Below are 17,709 nucleotides of genomic sequence, written 5' to 3'. Positions count from 1 at the left end.
TAAAAATAACTAAATAAATAAAATCATTCCTTCAGGGCCACCTGGGTGGCTCAGTCAGTTAAGCGTCTCCCTTTGGCTCAGGTCGTGATCCCAGGGTCCTGGGATCGAGCCCCACATTGGGCTCCCTGCTCAGTGGGGAGCCTGCTTCTCCCTCTGCCACTCTTCTGGCATGTGCTCATGCTCTCTCTCTCTCTCTCTCTCTCTCTCTCTCTCTCTCTCTCTCTGTCAAATAAATAAAATCCTTAAAAAAAAAATCATTCTTTCAATTTGCAGTGAGGAGCATGTTCGTATACTACAAATTCTTTCTACACTGAAATGTTTCCTCTGACTTCTCCTAGACCAGTAGATTTGTTTGTAGTAGAAATAAAATTGCCTTTTTCATATCTTCACAGAAAAGATCCAAGTGCTTTCTTTTCATTTCCTGTGACTGATTTTATTGCTCCCGGCTACTCCATGATCATTAAGCACCCAATGGATTTTAGTACCATGAAAGAAAAGATTAAGAACAATGATTACCAGTCCATAGAAGAACTAAAGGTAACTAGTTATTTATGTTGTGATTGGAAAATTGACCTATAATACAAAGTAACAAAATTACTCAGTTGAGAGTTGAACTCTTGGATTCTCTATATACACAATCTTGGTAGAAATCTGCATATCTGATAATAGGAAATTTTCTCATTGATATATTATTTTGTAGAGAAGTTTATTTTAATATCCAAAATTTTTGTATTTTTCCGTCTCAGAAAACATTTTTGAGCACCAGTGGTGATAGAAAACTGGACAAACGAATCCATCTGCTGTCTTCTGTTATTTGGGGGTGTTTTAGAAAAAGTTGAATTTCATATGTTCTACACTATGTCTCATTTTTCATTTCAGATCAGTACAGATAAAATTGATACTTAAATGAAAGTTACTACAGAGTAGTTTCCTTTTCTGTTTCTAGACCGCTAAGGTGTAGCATGTCTCTCCAATAGAGGATAAGTTGTCCAGAAATAGTAAACAAAAGTTTAATTACACTTCTATTTGATGAAAGTCAGTTGCTTCCTGAACTGAGTTCGGCTATATTTGTTGAGCATATTTTCTTCAAAAGAGAGGAATGAAATTAAAAACTTAAAAGTGAAGAACCCATAAGGCATGAGAGGGTGATGTGTGTGCCTGATGTTACAGTGGCAGTTTTTCCGTCTTTTAAGTAGTTGTGGTATATGTTGATTTCAGCAGTATACTTTTCATTTTGACCTTCAAGGAAAGGAACAACATGTTTTGTTTTGTTTTGTTTTAATATTTCTCTGTATCAAACCACCCAAACTTAACTGGTTTAGATAATACCTATTTTGCCTTTATTTTTTCTACATGAACACTATAGTATTCACCTGACCTATCTAAGTACTAGACCCTAATCAGTTACAGATTATCTTTTTACCTTTTTTTTTTAATCCATGTATCTATCAGTTGAGATTTATGAATAAAACCAGCATTTAATTCTATCTTTACTATCCATTTGAATGCATAGACAACATTATACTTACTCTGGAAACCTGAATTACATTCTCTTCTTTCAGAGAAATGGAAACTTTCCCAATTTCTCATCTGGTGAAAATTAGGCTAGAACGGTTTATTTCAGCATATTTCTGACCTTCTTATTGCTTAACGGAAAAAAATTTCACAGGGTATTTTTTTTTCTTTTTGTGAACAGTTTTCCTCTGACCTTTCTCTTATGATGACAGGAGAAAGTAGAAATGTGCCCCCCTAAGTGTTTTGCCACAAATGATTATTAAGATCTGTTGATTGAGATAAACTAATACTTTCACTTTTTGGAGTTTTCTACATTACTATGTTTCCTTTGGGGAAAAATCAATAGCCTGATGTAATATTAATTAGCTTATTCAGCTCATTAGGCTGTTGAGGTTTTTTTTTGTTTTTTTTGTTGTTTTTTAATTTTTTATTGTTATGTTAATCACCATACATTACCATCATTAGTTCTTCATGCAGTGTTCCATGATTCATTGTTTGTGCATAACACCCAGTGCTCCACGCAGAATGTGCCCTCTTTAATACCTATCACCAGGCTAACCCATCCCCCCACCCTCCTCCCCTCTAGAACCCTCAGTTTGTTTTTCAGAGTCCATCATCTCTCAGGGTTCGTCTCCCCCTCCGACTTACTCCCCTTCATTCTTCCCCTCCTAATATCTTCTTTTTCTTTTTTCTTAACATATGTTGCATTATTTGTTTCAGAAGTACAGATCTGTGATTCAACAGTCTTGCACAATTCACAGCACTCACCATAGCACATACCCTACCCAATGTCTATCACCCAGCCACCCCATCCCTCCCACCCCCGACCACTCCAGCAACACTCAGTTTGTTTCCTGAGATTAAGAATTCCTCATATCAGTGAGGTCGTATGATAAATGTCTTTCTCTGATTGACTTATTTCACTCAACATAACACCCTCCAGTTCCATCCATGTCGTTGCAAATGGCAAGATCTCATTCCTTTTGATGGCTGCATAATATTCCATTGTGTATATATACCACCTCTTCTTTATCCATTTATCTTTTGATGGACATCTTGGCTCTTTCCATTGTTCATGTCTTCTGCCCATTTCTTGATTGGATTATTTGTTCTTTGGGTGTTGAGTTTGATAAGTTCTTTATAGATTTTGGATACTAGCCCTTTATCTGATATGTCATTTGCAAATATTTTCTCCCATTCTGTCGGTTGTCTTTTGGTTTTGTGGACTGTTTCTTTTGCTGTGCAAAAGCTTTTTATCTTGATGAAATCCCAATAGTTCATTTTTGCCCTCGCTTCCCTTGCCTTTGGCAATGTTTCTAGGAAGAAGTTGCTGTGGCTGAGGTCGAAGAGGTTGCTGCCTGTGTTCTCCTTTAGGATTTTGATGGACTCCTGTCTCACGTTTAGGTCTTTCAACCATTTGGAGTCTATTTTTGTGTGTGGTGTAAGGAAATGGTCCAGTTTCATTCTTCTGCATGTGGCTGTCCAATTTTCCCAACACCATTTGTTTTGAAGAGACTGTCTTTTTGCCATTGGACATTCTTTCCTGCTTTGTCAAAGATGAGTTGACCATAGAGTTGAGGGTCCATTTCTGGGCTCTCGATTCTGTTCCATTGATCTATGTGTCTGTTTTTCTGCCAGTACCATACTGTCTTGATGACAGCTTTGTAATAGAGCTGGAAGTCCAGAATTGTGATGCCGCCAGCTTTGCTTTTCTTTTTCAATATTCCTCTGGCTATTCGGGGTCTCTTCTGGTTCCATACAAATTTTAGGATTATTTGTTCCATTTCTTTGAAAAAAGTGGATGGTATTTTGATGGGGATTGCATTGAATGTGTAGATTGCTCTAGGTAGCACTGACATCTTCATAATGTTTGTTCTTCCAATCCATGAGCATGGGACATTTTTCCATTTCTTTGTGTCTTCTTCAATTTCTTTCATGAGTATTTTATAGTTTTCTGAGTACAGATCCTTTGCCTCTTTGGTTAAATTTATTCCTAGGTATCTTATGGTTTTGGGTGCAATTGTAAATGGGATCGACTCCTTGATTTGTCTCTCTTCTGTCTTGTTGTTGGTGTATAGGAATGCCACTGATTTCTGTGCATTGATTTTATATCCTGCTACTTTACTGAATTCCTATATGAGTTCTAGCAGTTTGGGGGTGGAGTCTTTTGGGTTTTCCACAAACAGTATCATATCATCTGCAGAGTGAGAGTTTGACTTCCTCTTTGCCAATTTGAATGCCTTTGGTTTCTTTTTGTTGTCTGATTACTGTGGATAGGACTTCTAATACTATGTTGAATGGCAGTGGTGATAGTGGACATCCCTGCCGCGTTCCTGACCTTAGGGGAAAAGCTCTCAGCTTTCCCCATTGAGAATGATATTCACTGTAGGTTTTTCATAGATGGCTTATGATACTGAGGTATGTACCCTCTATCCGTATACTCTGAAATTTTGATCAAGAAAGGATGCTGTACTTTGTCAAATGCTTTTTCCGCATCTATTGAGAGGATCGTATGATTCTTGTTCTTTCTTTTGTTAATGTATTGTATCACGTTGATTGATTTGTGGATGTTGAACCAGCCTTGCAGCCCAGGGATAAATCCCACTTGGTCATGGTGAATAATCGGATGTACTGTTGGAGCCTATTGGCTAGTATTTTGGTGAGAATTTTTGCATCCATGTTCATCAGGGATATTGGTCTGTAATTCTCCTTTTTGATGGGGTCTTTGTCTGGTTTTGGGATCACGGTAATGGTGGCCTCATAAAATGAGTTTGGAAGTTTTCCTTCCATTTCTATTTTTTGGAACAGTTTCAGGAGAATAGGTATTAATTCTTCTTTAAATGTCTGCTAGAATTCCCCTGGGAAGCCATCTGGCCCTGGGCTTTTGTTTCTTGGGAGATTTTTGATGACTGCTTCAATTTCCTTAGTGGTTATAGGTCTGTTCAGGTTTTCTATTTCTTCCTGGTTCAGTTTTGGTAGTTGATACATCTCTAGGAATACACCCATTTCTTCCAGGTTATCTAATTTGCTGGCATAGAGTTGCTCATAATATGTTCTTATAATTGTTTGTATTTCTTTGGTGTTGGTTGTGATCTCTCCTCTTTCATTCATGATTTTGTTGATTTGGGTCATTTCTCTTTTCTTTTGGGTAAGTCTGGCCAGGGGTTTATCAATCTTCTTAATTCTTTCAAAGAACCAGCTCCTAGTTTCGTTGATCTGTTCTACTCTTCTTTTGGTTTCTATTTCATTGATTTCTGCTCTGATCTTTATTATTTCTCTTCTCCTGCTGGGTTTAGGCTTTATTTGCTGTTCTTTCTCCAGCTCTTTTAGGTGTAGGGTTAGGTTGTGTATTTGAGACCTTTCTTGTTTCTTGAGAAAGGCTTGTATTGCTATATACTTTCCTCTCAGGACTGCCTTTGCTGTATCCCAAAGATTTTGAACAGTTGTGTTTTCATTTTCATTGGTTTCCATGAATTTTTTTAATTCTTCTTTAATTTCCTGGTTGACCCATTCATTCTTTAATAGGATGCTCTTTAGCCTCCATGTATTTGAGTTCTTTCCGACTTTCCGCTTGTAATTGAGTTCTAGTTTCAAAGCATTGTGGTCTGAAAACATGCAGGGAGTAATCCCAATCTTTTGGTACCGGTTGAGACCTGATTTGTGACCTAGGATGTGATCAATTCTGGAGAATGTTCCATGGGCACTAGAGAAGAATGTGTATTCCGTTGCTTTGGGATGGAATGTTCTGAATATGTCTGTGAAGTCCATTTGGTCCAGTGTGTCATTTAAAGTCTTTATTTCCTTGTTGATCTTTTGCTTAGATGATCTGTCCATTTCAGTCAGGGGGGTGTTAAGGTTCCCCACTATTATTGTATTGTTGTCAATGTGTTTCTTCGCTTTTGTTATTAATTGCCTTATATAATTGGCTGGTCCCATGTGAGGGGCATAGATATTTACAATTGTTAGATCTTCTTGTTGGATAGACCCTTTAAGTAGGATATAGTGTCCTTCCTCATCTCTTATTACAGTCTTTGTTTTAAAATCTAATTTGTCTGATATAAGGATTGCCACCCCAGCTTTCTTTTGGTGTCTATTAGCATGGTAAATGGTTTTCCACCCGCTTACTTTCGATCTGGGGGTGTCTTTGGGTCTAAAATGAGTCTCTTGCAGACAGCATATTGATGGGTCTTGTTTTTTAATCCAGTCTGATAGCCTGTGTCTTTTGATTGGGGCATTGAGCCCATTTACATTCAGGGTAACTATTGAAAGATATGAATTTAGTGCCATTGTATTGCCTGTAAGGTGACTGTTACTGTATATTGTCTGTATTCCTCTCTGATCTATGCTGCTTTTAGGCTCTCTCTTTGCTTAGAGGACCCCTTTCAATATTTCTTGGAGGGCTGGTTTCGTGTTTGCAAATTCCCTTAGTTTTTGTTTGTCCTGGAAGCTTTTTATCTCTCCTTCAATTTTCAATGAGAGCCTAGCTGGATATAATATTCTTGGCTGCATATTTTTCTCGTTTAGTGCTCTGAAGATATCATGCCAGTCCTTTCTGGCCTGCCAGGTCTCTGTGGATAGGTCTGTTGCCAATCTAGTATTTCTACCATTGTAGGTTACATATCTCTTCTCCCGAGCTGCTTTCAGGATTTTCTCTTTGTCTCTGAGACTCGTTAAGTTTTACTATTAGATGTCGGGGTGTTGACCTATTTTTATTGATTTTGAGAGGGGTTCTCTGTGCCTCCTGGATTTTGATGCCTGTTTCCTTCCTCACATTAGGGAAGTTCTCTGCTATTATTTGCTCCAATATACTTTCTGCCCCTCTCTCTCTTTCTTCTTCTTCTGGGATCCCAATTATTCTAATGTTGTTTCGTCTTATCGTATCGCTTATCTCTCGAATTCTGCCCTCGTGATCCTGTAGTTGTTTCTCTTTTTCTCAGCCTCTTTATTTTCCATCATTTGGTCTTCTATATTGCTCATTCTCTCTTCTGCCTCATTTATCCTAGCAGTTAGTGCCCCCATTTTTGATTGCTCCTCATTAATAGCCTTTTTGATTTTGACTTGGTTAGATTTTAGTTCTTTTATTTCTACAGAAAGGGTTTCTCTAATAACTTCCACACTTTTTTCAAGCCCAGCTGGTATCTTTAAAGTCATGATTCTGAACTCTAGATCCAACATCGTACTAATGTCTGTATTGAGTAGGTCCCTGGCTGACGGTACTATCTCTTGTTCTTTTTGCTGAGGTGATTTTTTTCGCCTTGTCATTTTGTCCAGAGGAGAATAGATGAATGAGAGAAGCAAATGCTAACAGGTTAACAACGTCCTCAACAAATATACTCTGTACAAATCAGAAAAGACCTGAAACCAGGGGAAAAGAAAGGGAAAGAAAGAAAAAAGAAAGAAGAAAAAAAAAGATAAAAACAACAGAACAATACAAAAAAAACAATATGATCAAATATGATCAGGCTAGTGTATAGATCAGTGCCACACACTAGATTTTGGGCGTATTTTGGTCTGTTAGAAAAAAGTGCCTCCTAAAATTTTAAAGGAAGAAAGACATATATGTACAAAATAAGGGTTGATACAATGAAGGGATAAAAGATGACTGTAAAGATGAAAATTATAAAAGATTTTATAAAAGGAATTGATAAGTTGTTTGAAAAAAGAAAAGATTAAAAAAAAAGAATATGATCAGGCAGGAGACTAGAACAAAGCCATACACTAGTGATTTAGAGTATATTTTGATCTGTTAGAAGAAACTATCTCAGACTTTTAAAGAGAGAACAACTTATATATATATACATATATATATATATATATATATATACATATATATATATACGCCAAAAATAAGGGTAACTCCTATGAAGGGATAAAATATGACTCTAAAAATGAAAAATAAAAATGGTTTTTTAAAAAAAGGGATTGATAAGATGGTTGAAAAGGGAAAAAGAAAAATTAAAAAAACAGTTGAAAAAAATTAACTTTGAAAAACTAATGAATCATGGTAAAAAAAAAGCCATGAATTCTATGTGCAGTATTCCCCTAGGGCTGGAGTTCTCCCGTTCTCCTTGATCAGTAAACTTGGTCTTGGCTTCCTGGCTGTTCGTGCTGATCTTCTGGGGGAGGGGCCTGTTGCCGTGGTTCCCAAATGTCTTTGCTGGAGGCGGAATTGCCCCGCCCTTGTCCGTCCGGGCTAAGCAAGCTGCTTGGGTTTGTTCTCAGGAGCTTTTGTTCCATGCAAGCTCTGGTACAGCTTTGGAGGACCAGGGTGAAAATGGTGGCCTGCCAATCTCCACTCGGAGGAGCTGAGAACTCGGGGCCCCGCTCCTCAGTGCGCCCCCAGAGAAAAGCAGTCACTCCCGTCTCCCAGGTTTCCCGCCACACTGCGTGCTGACCGAGCGTTTCTATCTCTGGCACTCGACCCCTTGTGGAGTCTCCAAACCCAGCAGATCCCTGCCGTGCACTCCCGCGCTGCTCCTCCCGGGGGAGGGAGGGGAGTCTCCCCGGATCTGCGGCTTGTTGGGTCCCTGCTGGAGGAGCAGTGGCCTGACTGGGCCGCGGATCACGGTTTATGGCCACCCCGAGCTGAGAGCCCGCGTGCCTCGGCTCCGTCTCTGCAGCTGGCTTCCCCGCTCCGATACCTGGGAGTTCTGCCGCAGTCAGGCACCCTCGGTCTTTCTATGACCCCGAGGGTCCTGAGACCACACTGTCCCACGAGGGTTCCACCCCCCGCTTAGCCACTGGAGCGACGTCCCTCAGCGGAACCGACTTCTAAAAGTTCCGATTTTGTGCTCCGCGGCTCTAGCACTTGCCAGAAGCGGCCGACGGAGGCCCCCTCCCCCGCCGTCTATCCTCCCGAATATCGCCTGGGATTCACTTCTCCGCATGTCCTACCTTCCAGTAAGTGGTCGCTTCTCTGTTCAGAGAGTTGTTGCTACTCTCCTCTTTGATCTCCTGTTGAGTTCATAGGTGTTCAGAATGGTTTGATCCCTATTCAGCTGAATTCCTGAGACCATACAAAATCCAGGTCTCCTATTCCTCCGCCATCTTGCTCCGCCGAGCTTCGAGGTTTTTTTTTTTAATTACTTGAAAAGTATACAGAAAGTTCATTTAGCTTTTTGAGTCACCAAGTGCCATTACCCCCAAAGTCCAATAAAGCCTAGCACCTGACAGTTAAGATTCATGGAATCCAAAAATTGTCTTATCAGATCGGTGGAATAATCCAGTACTCTCTTGCCAACTAGAGGCCAGTGGTCCCTTGGTCCCTTGGTATAAGTAATAGTCATCTGATGTCCTTCCTCTCTTGCCTCTATTTCCCAAAATATATATTTAATAATTCCTAATGGAATGAAAGCTCTTCAGAAAATCTATAGCAAAGGCCGTTAACCTGGGGTCCTCTGGATGGAAGCCACACATGAGCCTTAAAGGGGAACCTGATAAAATGACATTTAAAAGTTTGTGTTCAACCTGGTGTGTGTATTTATGCTTTAGGAGTAGATGCATGGCTTTCATCATGTTTTGAAATATCCAGGACCTAGCAAATTCTTACTGATTAGAGACTAGACCAGGGATAAGGATCCACATGTACTTCATCCACTTTAAGTTTAATACCAGACTTCTTGTGACCCCCGAGTCCGTCTTCTCATATGCTTTCAGGTAATACTAAGTCTGCCTATTCCATTTAAGTGTCCTAAGCTGTCATCACTTTTTATTAAATAGTGGGGTTTGAATATTTGTTTTGGATATGGAGGAGGAATTTGTTTAGGGGGAATTTTTTTTTGTTGGATTTTTACCATTTTAACTCAGGCCTTGGCATAATCACTGCCACGTTTATACAATGTAAAAAATTACTTAACCGTGGAACTATGCAGTGGAATTGAGCTCTCCAGCATACGTAGGTACTTTGAAATTTAACCCAAAAGTACAGTTTTGATAATTTGGCTACTTTGGTTACATGTTCCAACTCTTTGAGGTTGTATAGTTTATTTCACATTGGCATGATTTTGTAGCATTCTGCAAATTACATTTAGCTTATGACAGTATCCAAACACTTAAAATTAATGTAAATATTTTAACTTTTTTGCTCAATTTGAATTTCCAAAAAATATTGTGATAATTTAGCCATGTCACAGTTTTCATCAAGATTTGAAATTATTTAATTCATAAATGGAAACTTAAGATGTTTGTTTTAAAACTAGGAGTAATATTTTTTAATTAGATGAACTCAGTTAAGATTATTCTAGGGCCGTCTGGGTAGCTCAGTCAGTTAAAGGTCCAACTCTTGATTTTGACTCAGGTCATGATCTTGGGGTCATGAGATCAAGCCAGGCTCTGCGCTGGGTGAGGAGCCTGCTTCAGATTTTCTCTCCCTCTCCTCTGTCCATTCTCCTAATCTATCCCCTCACCCACTCTCGCTCGCTTTCTCGCTCTCTAAAAAAAAAAAAAAAAGTTTAAATATTATTCTGTTAAATAGAAGTATTTTCTTCCAGTTCTTTTTGTGTGCAGTAAGATTATGTGAAGAAACTCATTTAAAAATTTCATCCTGGGAGCTAAGGGTTTGTGTTGTTCATTATAAAAAATGTAAGAATTTGGAAAGGAATGTAGTACAAAATTTAAATTAACTTAGTACTGCTTTTGTTAGTGAGTCTTAAAACATACTAAATTGCTTTAATGTTGTTTAGTAAACAGTGAAATAAAAGGATAGGGTTTTTTGTTGGTTTTATCTTTTTTAATTCTTCAAGGACCTGTATGATTTCATCAAACAGGGACAAGAAGGTGCTTTGTTGTTTTAAATGCATTTTTCTCCTTAATATTCTCTCTGCAGGATAACTTCAAACTAATGTGTACTAATGCTATGATTTACAACAAACCCGAGACCATTTATTATAAAGCTGCAAAGAAGCTATTGCACTCAGGGATGAAAATTCTTAGCCAGGTAAAGGAAATTCTTTGTTTTAAATAGTAACTATTATAAAATCTGTATACCTTTGTTTTTTGGTTAGAGTGATAGAGATCCAGTACAGTACTAGTTTTATAGGCAGATTATATTAAAGTAGGAAATATTAAATGAAAGAAGTTCTCATATAAAGAAAATTAAAACATGAAATTCTCATTTGGAATTGATACAATTAAGTATTGGCATTCGCTACTAATTATTTATTTAGAGGCTGTTGAATTGGTTAGTCACCAGATGGATTTATATTTGTTGTGAAAGAAACATCACCCTGATTTCCAGGATAAGATTGATGAGATGAATTATGAGGCCTGTTGGGGGGAAAGCTCTCTACTTCCCTTTGAAGGATGGACTCTGATGGTGAAGCACAGGAGCTCCTTCCAGGACAAAGAAAGAAAATGTCAGTGAGCAGTACCCTGCTCTTTGCCACCTCCCCACAGGAGCACTCCTCCTGGAAGGACCAGAACTGGTACCATAGTAATGTGGCTGAGGTGGGAGGGACACTTCCATCATCAAGCTTCATGAGACAGCATAAACATGACAGTTTATTCAGAAGAGAGGTTAGTGGCAGAAAAGAACATGTGCCGTCTCAGAACAACCGCTGATGGCGCGGGGGACGGAGCGGGAATTGAGGGGCTCACTGTGCACCTGCTGGGAGAAAAGGAGAGCTCACAAGATAAGTCGTGTCTTTTGAGGTTTTACTCATGGCTCTGAGTAGGATGGGAAATTAACTGAGGTGATCCTGGCAGGAAGTCGGAGTTCTGGTTTTAGCTCTTTGCTCTAACTTGTGGACCTCGGGCAGGACATGAACCATGCTGGGCCTCGGTGTTCTCATGTCTGGAGAAGACATGGTTTAAAGGGGTTTAAAGAAGGTTTAAAGTGCAGTCTCCCAAGATAATTGCCAGCATTAGGGTGCTGGCTCTCAGTAAGAGCTAAGCAGGCAGGAGACTACGAGAAAGGAGAGCAAGGCAGGAGAGGGATTTTGCGAAGAAGAGACAAGGGGGGTATAAGACAGGAAGAATGAGAAAGAAATCAGAATGAAGAGCTTGAGCCCAGACTCAGAGGAGTTATAGGAGAGTAGGAATGAGTCATGGGTAGATGCACATAGTTTCCCACTTGTTACAGTGACCATCTGTATCACAGTTTCACATTTAAAGAATTGTCTTGGTGTGCAGATGTCTGAGTGTGTGCTTGGCTCTAAGAGATTCTCAGATCCATTTAACTGGGGAAAGAAAAACATTTGGATTGATGAGTATTCTTGCACTCCTAATATTCAGACAGCATCAGTTCCTACCCTTTCCTATAGACGTAAGAAACTGTAACATAAACCAGTTACCCATCTTTGGCAAAATCTACAAAGGAAAGGGGACTATAAAATGTTTTATCCCACTCTTTGCAGGAAGACTCAGAATCTAGACCCAAGCCATAGTCCAGGTTTAAAAATCTGCAAATGCTTGTTATTACATTTGAAATAAAAGTAGTAAATGTAGTCCTTAGTCCTTAGTCCCCCTCAAATGTAGTCCTTAGTCACTCCAAAATATGTACATTAAGTTTTTGGGAGAAAGTTGAATTTTCAGTATCCCAAGTAAATTTATCAAGTTTGATTTACCATTATTTTCTTTTTTTCAAATAACGTAGTTAATATAACATGCAAACGATACCAGTATCTCTTGAATTTTAATGGGGGTGGGTTGGCTGGAAGCACAGAAAATAAACTTTCTTCTCCACTTTCCCTTTTCTCTCTCTGTTGTCTTCCTTTTTTTCAGATCTCTTCCTGTTGAGGAGCCCTACCCATCCTGTGTTATAGCTTCCTGTTGACTGTTCTCTCCACCCTAAATGGGAGGGATCCTTAAAACAGTGATTTTTTAAATGTTTAAATTTAGATCATCTTGAGTTCACTCTTCTGATAGCGGTACTCCCAAGGGAGCCCAGCACACCCTTCCATGAATGGTGTCTTTTTAAAAGATCACTGGTTTTGAATGTTCAGTATAAAGATTGTAGAGCAGTCATTTATCATATTTTTCATTTACACACAAATAGTGGCTATTAGTAGACATTTTTATAAAGAACGGACATAGTCGAATAACTTTTTTGATCTCCTAGATAAATACTAGAATGCTGCATTATACTACAAACAAAATAGTGCAAACTACTGTTTGTAGCATAGGGGCTTTAGAACCAAGGTCCGGGTCCTGGCTGCACCCTCGAGACGCCGAGTGACCTTGGCAGGCTGCGCAGCCTTGCTCAGCCGCGGTAGTCCTTACCTTGTGGAGCCCAGCAGCCGTGCCTGATGCGTGTGTAAGCACCTGAGTGTTAGCTGTGGCAGAGTCAAGCCCTTTAAGTCATTTAATGTTGTAGAATTGAGGACTGATAAATAGTATGCTGATTTGGAGACATCTTAATTATTTAAAAAAAAAAAACTTTCAAAGTAAAATGAAACTCAGCTTTTTCCAGTGTTTTGTATTGAAATTTAGAAGATTTCTCTAATTCTTTTAATTTTGTGTGTGTTTTTAAAAACTTCAAAATGTTTTTAACGTAGGTTCTACTTTATAAAATTCTAGAGTGGAAATAAAAAGATAACTGAGAACTTCATGATCTAAGCCCATTCATTTAACACCATTTATACTTGCAGTGTGCAGCGAGCTTCTGATTTAGGTACTAGAGGTAGAGCTGGCTAAGGAATTACCTAAGTGACGTACACAAGGGAAAACACAAATGGCCAATAAAAAGTTCCAGAGATAATCATACTCGTTAATATTTTTTAAGTATGTATTAAAATAAGACTTTTTTAAAAATCGGCAAATTTTTTTAAATACTGTTGAGTTTGATAAGGATTCAGAGAAACTTTCGAACACTGATGTATACATTGATAAAATTTTTCTGGAGAGCAGTTTGGCAGTAAATATCAAAAGCCTGATGACCTAGGGTTTCCACTTCTAGGAATTTTTTTTTCTTTTTCAATATAGTTAACATACAGTATCACTTTTGGGAATTTATTCTAAAGAGAGATTCTTAGATTTAGTTATAGTGATGTTCATGAGACTTTTATTTGTAATAGAGGAAACTTGGAAATAATCTAAATGTCCAATAGTGGAATGTTAATTAGACCATGGTACACAGGATAAAATACTATACACTTATTAAAAACATTTTAAAGAGTATTTAATGATACAGAGGGGAAATGATTGTAATTTATTAATGAAAAAAATTCATGTTACCAAATATTCAGTATAATTCTAATTAGCTAATATGTGCAGTGCTTAGATAAATACTGACATAATGATAAATTAACAAGGTTTGTATTTTCTCCTCTACCCAAATCTTTGTCTACAATGAAATATGTTACTTGGATAGTTTTAAGACTACCTTAAAATAAAAGATCAGTAAAAATAGCAGGTCCGCGTTCTGGAGGCTCTCACAGTCTGCATTGCTAATTCAGCAGTGTGATGAGACAGGGTGCCTCATGGGACCCCAGAGCCCTGGCCTTCATCACTGGTTCTGTGACCTTAGGTGAGGCATTTAGCATTTCTGGGCTATGTTGTTCTTATTTGAATAACTTCTGGTCCTTTTCAGTTCTCAGTTTCTTTTATTCTGCAAAAGTCTTCCCTGGTGTTGCCATGCAGCCCTAAGGAGACTGCACTCCATATTTTATCCAGTGACAGTGCTCAGAGTTAAAAAGCAGAAGTCACTAGAAACAAATGTGCCTCCAGAAACCTCAAGCCCTTAACCACAAAGAAAATTTCACAGCATATCAATGCAGTGGAAAATTAAGTACATGTTTCACGAAATAGAAACAAGACTTCTTTGGTAAGAACATTATGCTTTCTGGGAAAGAAACTGTGCTAGCAACCTTTTATTCTCCTGGAAGCATGTTGTTTTCACACAGAGAAAAATGCCAGCGTCCTCAGTGGTTATCCTGGGATACCAGAGTATAAGGGTACTTCACATGTTCACATCCTCTAGCTTTTGAAACACCTGATAATTCTTAAATTTCAAAAGATAAGCCATTCTGTTAAATATAAAATTTAAACATGCTATTAAACTAAATTCTCCTTTTTAAAGTTAGTACTGCAAAGAATACTTAGTATTTATTCATTTTTTTCTCCTCTATGAATGTTTTGATGATGTAGTCAAGTTAAAAAGCATTCTCTTATGTTGGAAATTAAATGATCTGAATTGAAGGAATAGACTGTATTGCCCTGGTTCCCAAACATACTCTCTTGGTATAATTACATTTAATTGCTTTTCTTCCCTAGTTAATGACAGGGTAAGTGCAAACTCACATTGTGAGAAAGAAATGCATCACTTTAAAAAGTAATGACAAATATGCAATGAGACTATTCTTGAATATTTTTAGGAGAGAATTCAGAGCCTGAAGCAGAGCATAGAATTCATGGCAGACTTGCAAAAAAGTCGAAAGCAGAAAGATCGAACAGACACCTCGCAGAGTGGGGAGGACAGCGGCTGCTGGCCAAGAGAAAGGGAAGACTCTGGAGATACTGAAGCACAAGCCTTCAAGAGTCCCAATAAAGAAAACAAAAAGTAAAAAACTTTGGAATATTTAAGTTAAACTATCTTTTTCAGACCAGTAAAGGGGAAAAATCCTGGTTCAGTGCCTGCCTTGAGAAGAACAAGTCGAGGTCTACCCGTGGTTGGTTGGTTTTCAGCAGGAAAGTCCATTTCAGTGATACGATCCCCGTCTTCTCCTACAAAGCATTGTATGGAATTGTTTAAACATAGTTCAGAAAACAGTTCTGAAGGTGTATTCTTATGAAAGTAGTTAAACCAATAAGTTATCTTTAGGGACTTATTAGTGAAATTTATTGAAATAGAACTCTGTAGTTGTTACCTCATTCCATAAAGGAGTTGAAACCGTAAATTCATAGGTGAAGCTACTTCCTAAACAGATGGGCTGTTGCTGAGGTGTTGCGTGTTTTCCACCAGACATCACGTGGTAGGAGCGATAACTCAGTACTGGTTTCCCCCCACCCGCCCCGGCAGCCCCGGGCATGGCCGGACCCAGCTGTGGCCACCTGGTCACACCACTGACTCACTAAGCAGCCCTGAGCCCCCCCCCCCGCATCTCACTGTCAACTCTGGAAGAGGGTTCTAGTGAATAGGCTGGGTTTCTGCTGGTGTAAGGCAGGGAGAGTAAATTTGTGATATTTTTATTGTATTTCTAATATTTGTATGATTCAAATGTATTTTTTTAAGATTTTATTTATTTGACAGGGAGACAGCAAGAGAGGGAACACACGCGGGGGGGAGTGGGAGAGAGGGAAGCAGGCTTCTCGCGGAGCAGGGAGCCCGATGTGGGGCTCGATCCCAGGACCCTGGGATCATGACCTGAGCCAAAGGCAGACATGTAACGACTGAGCCACCCAGGCGCCCCCATATATATTTCATTTTAAATTTAGAAACTGGACTTTAAAAAAATGGTCTGTCCCTCCCCCTTCAAAATATGTTTGAGGTAGAGTCCATTTGTGTGACTGTATCGAGAAAAATGCTCAAGACAAATAGCTCTGGACACACAAAGGCGAGAGCTAAGCAGGGTGTTGGGTTGGCCTGGCTATGAATGTGCTCCGGGCTCTGCCGGGCCCCCGAGGAACAAAGCTCTGCTTGGCAACCGTAGTGCAAATGCCTCCAATTGAGTTGTGCTCCTGTTTGGAATTCATTTTAATGTTTTTATCTTATCTTTTTTTTTTTTACTTAGTATTAATGTATGTTTTCAGGAAAGACAAAGATATGCTTGAAGATAAATGTAAGAGCAATAATTTAGAAAGAGAGCAGGAGCAGATTGACCGCATCGTTAAGGAATCTGGAGGAAAGCTGACCAGGCGGCTTGTTAATAGCCAGGTGACAGGGCTTTTTCTTTCTTTTCACTACTTACTGTCTGGTTGTCTGGGGCTTGCAGTTTTCAGATTGCTTGTGCACTTTTAACCCATACCATACCTGCCAAAGAGCGGTTCAGTACAACACCCGGAGAAGAAAATTGTAATAATAAATTTGTAAAGTACATAATGAATCTTTTCCTCTGTTACTAGATTTTAGTGACGTTAATGTGTTCTAAACTTGGAAAATGAACATTTATACTCTGGTCTCTTGAAATCATTGTTTAGCACATTGGTTTTAAAACCAAATGGATTAATATGTGACTTTCGACAGGTCACTCCCCTCCCCTGATCTCCAGTATCTTCCTTTTTTAATAGAGTGGGTAGAACGGAGGGGCCCGAAGGCCCCGCACAGCTCTTTACCAGCCTGAGGTTTCCCTAACCTTCATTTCTGCAGCCTGTTAGCCCTTGTGTGTATGGAGCGAGGTGGGAAAGTCAGTATCCAAGTGTAACAGTAGCAACTCATAATATTGGTTTGGCTAAATTTAAGGCTTTCTAGTATGAGAGAGATATATTTATACGTACGTGTACTTGCATGTGAATGTGGTAAATATAAAACGGTTTACCACATTTGAATACTTTGGGTCATTGCAGTGTGAATTTGAAAGGAGAAAACCAGATGGAACAACAACGTTGGGGCTTCTCCATCCTGTGGATCCCATTGTAGGAGGTAAGTTCACAGATCAGAATGTGCATGAACTTGCTGTTTGGCAACGAGCAGTAGCCCGGGTGAACATTTTAAAACAGCAGGCGTGATACTGAGCAATCCAGCTGTATCGTCATCCCCAGAGAACTTGGCTAGACATTGTGTATTTTGTGCTAATAGCTAGCCCGGCTTTACCTCGTCTTAAAGCAGGTACTATAGAGATCCACTGTTCTTTAAAATACAAAGTCCTTGGAATACCAGACCCACCATCAAAGCCAAAAAATGATGTAATTTCTAGCCCTGGCTCTAAGAGACTATGTATGGATGCTCCGTTATTTCAGGAGGTATCGCAAAACCCTCTTATTACAACATAATAAATTTGACTGGCTTTCTAAATTTCAGTGAATAGAGCAAATATATATACCCTGTAGTACCTTAGTAGTCATGGAATAACATGCCTGATGACACCACATCTTCCACTGTGGCTGGTAGAAAGTTGGCAAAGGTTCGGAGGCATGGCTTTAGAACCCCGGTCGTATTTTTATTTTCTCAGATGGTATTTTAATGGCGATAGTATAGGGAATAGTTTGAAATTTGATGTAAGAAAAAGAACTTTTTGTCATTCATCTGAAGGGGAGGGAATCATGTGTCAGGATAAGCAAAGGTGAGAATGTTATTTTGTAAATACCCATTTTCCTGCCGCC

The 17,709-nt window shown here is 39.0% G+C and overlaps 1 protein-coding gene across 4 annotated transcripts in view; it reads left to right on the top strand.

Moving 5' to 3' along the window:
• BRD7 (bromodomain containing 7) overlaps positions 1–17,709 on the top strand; it is a 41,484-nt gene that overhangs the window by 15,304 nt on the left and 8,471 nt on the right. For all 4 annotated transcript variants that reach the window (XM_028096356.2, XM_028096357.2, XM_028096358.2 and 1 more), the window contains exons 5-9: positions 393–537; positions 10,340–10,450; positions 14,826–15,010; positions 16,201–16,324; positions 16,954–17,029. In XM_028096356.2, coding sequence (XP_027952157.1) covers positions 393–537; positions 10,340–10,450; positions 14,826–15,010; positions 16,201–16,324; positions 16,954–17,029 — 641 coding nt within the window. The remainder of the gene's footprint in view (positions 1–392; positions 538–10,339; positions 10,451–14,825; positions 15,011–16,200; positions 16,325–16,953; positions 17,030–17,709) is intronic.

This window comes from Eumetopias jubatus, unplaced genomic scaffold (genome assembly GCF_037043125.1).
Source record: "Eumetopias jubatus isolate StellerSeaLion01/CBP00866 unplaced genomic scaffold, mEumJub1_p1.0 scaffold_10, whole genome shotgun sequence".
In the NCBI taxonomy this organism is placed as follows: Eukaryota; Metazoa; Chordata; class Mammalia; order Carnivora; family Otariidae; genus Eumetopias; species Eumetopias jubatus.
Note: the sequence above shows the minus strand (reverse complement) of the source record. Positions and strands in the feature narration are given on the sequence as shown.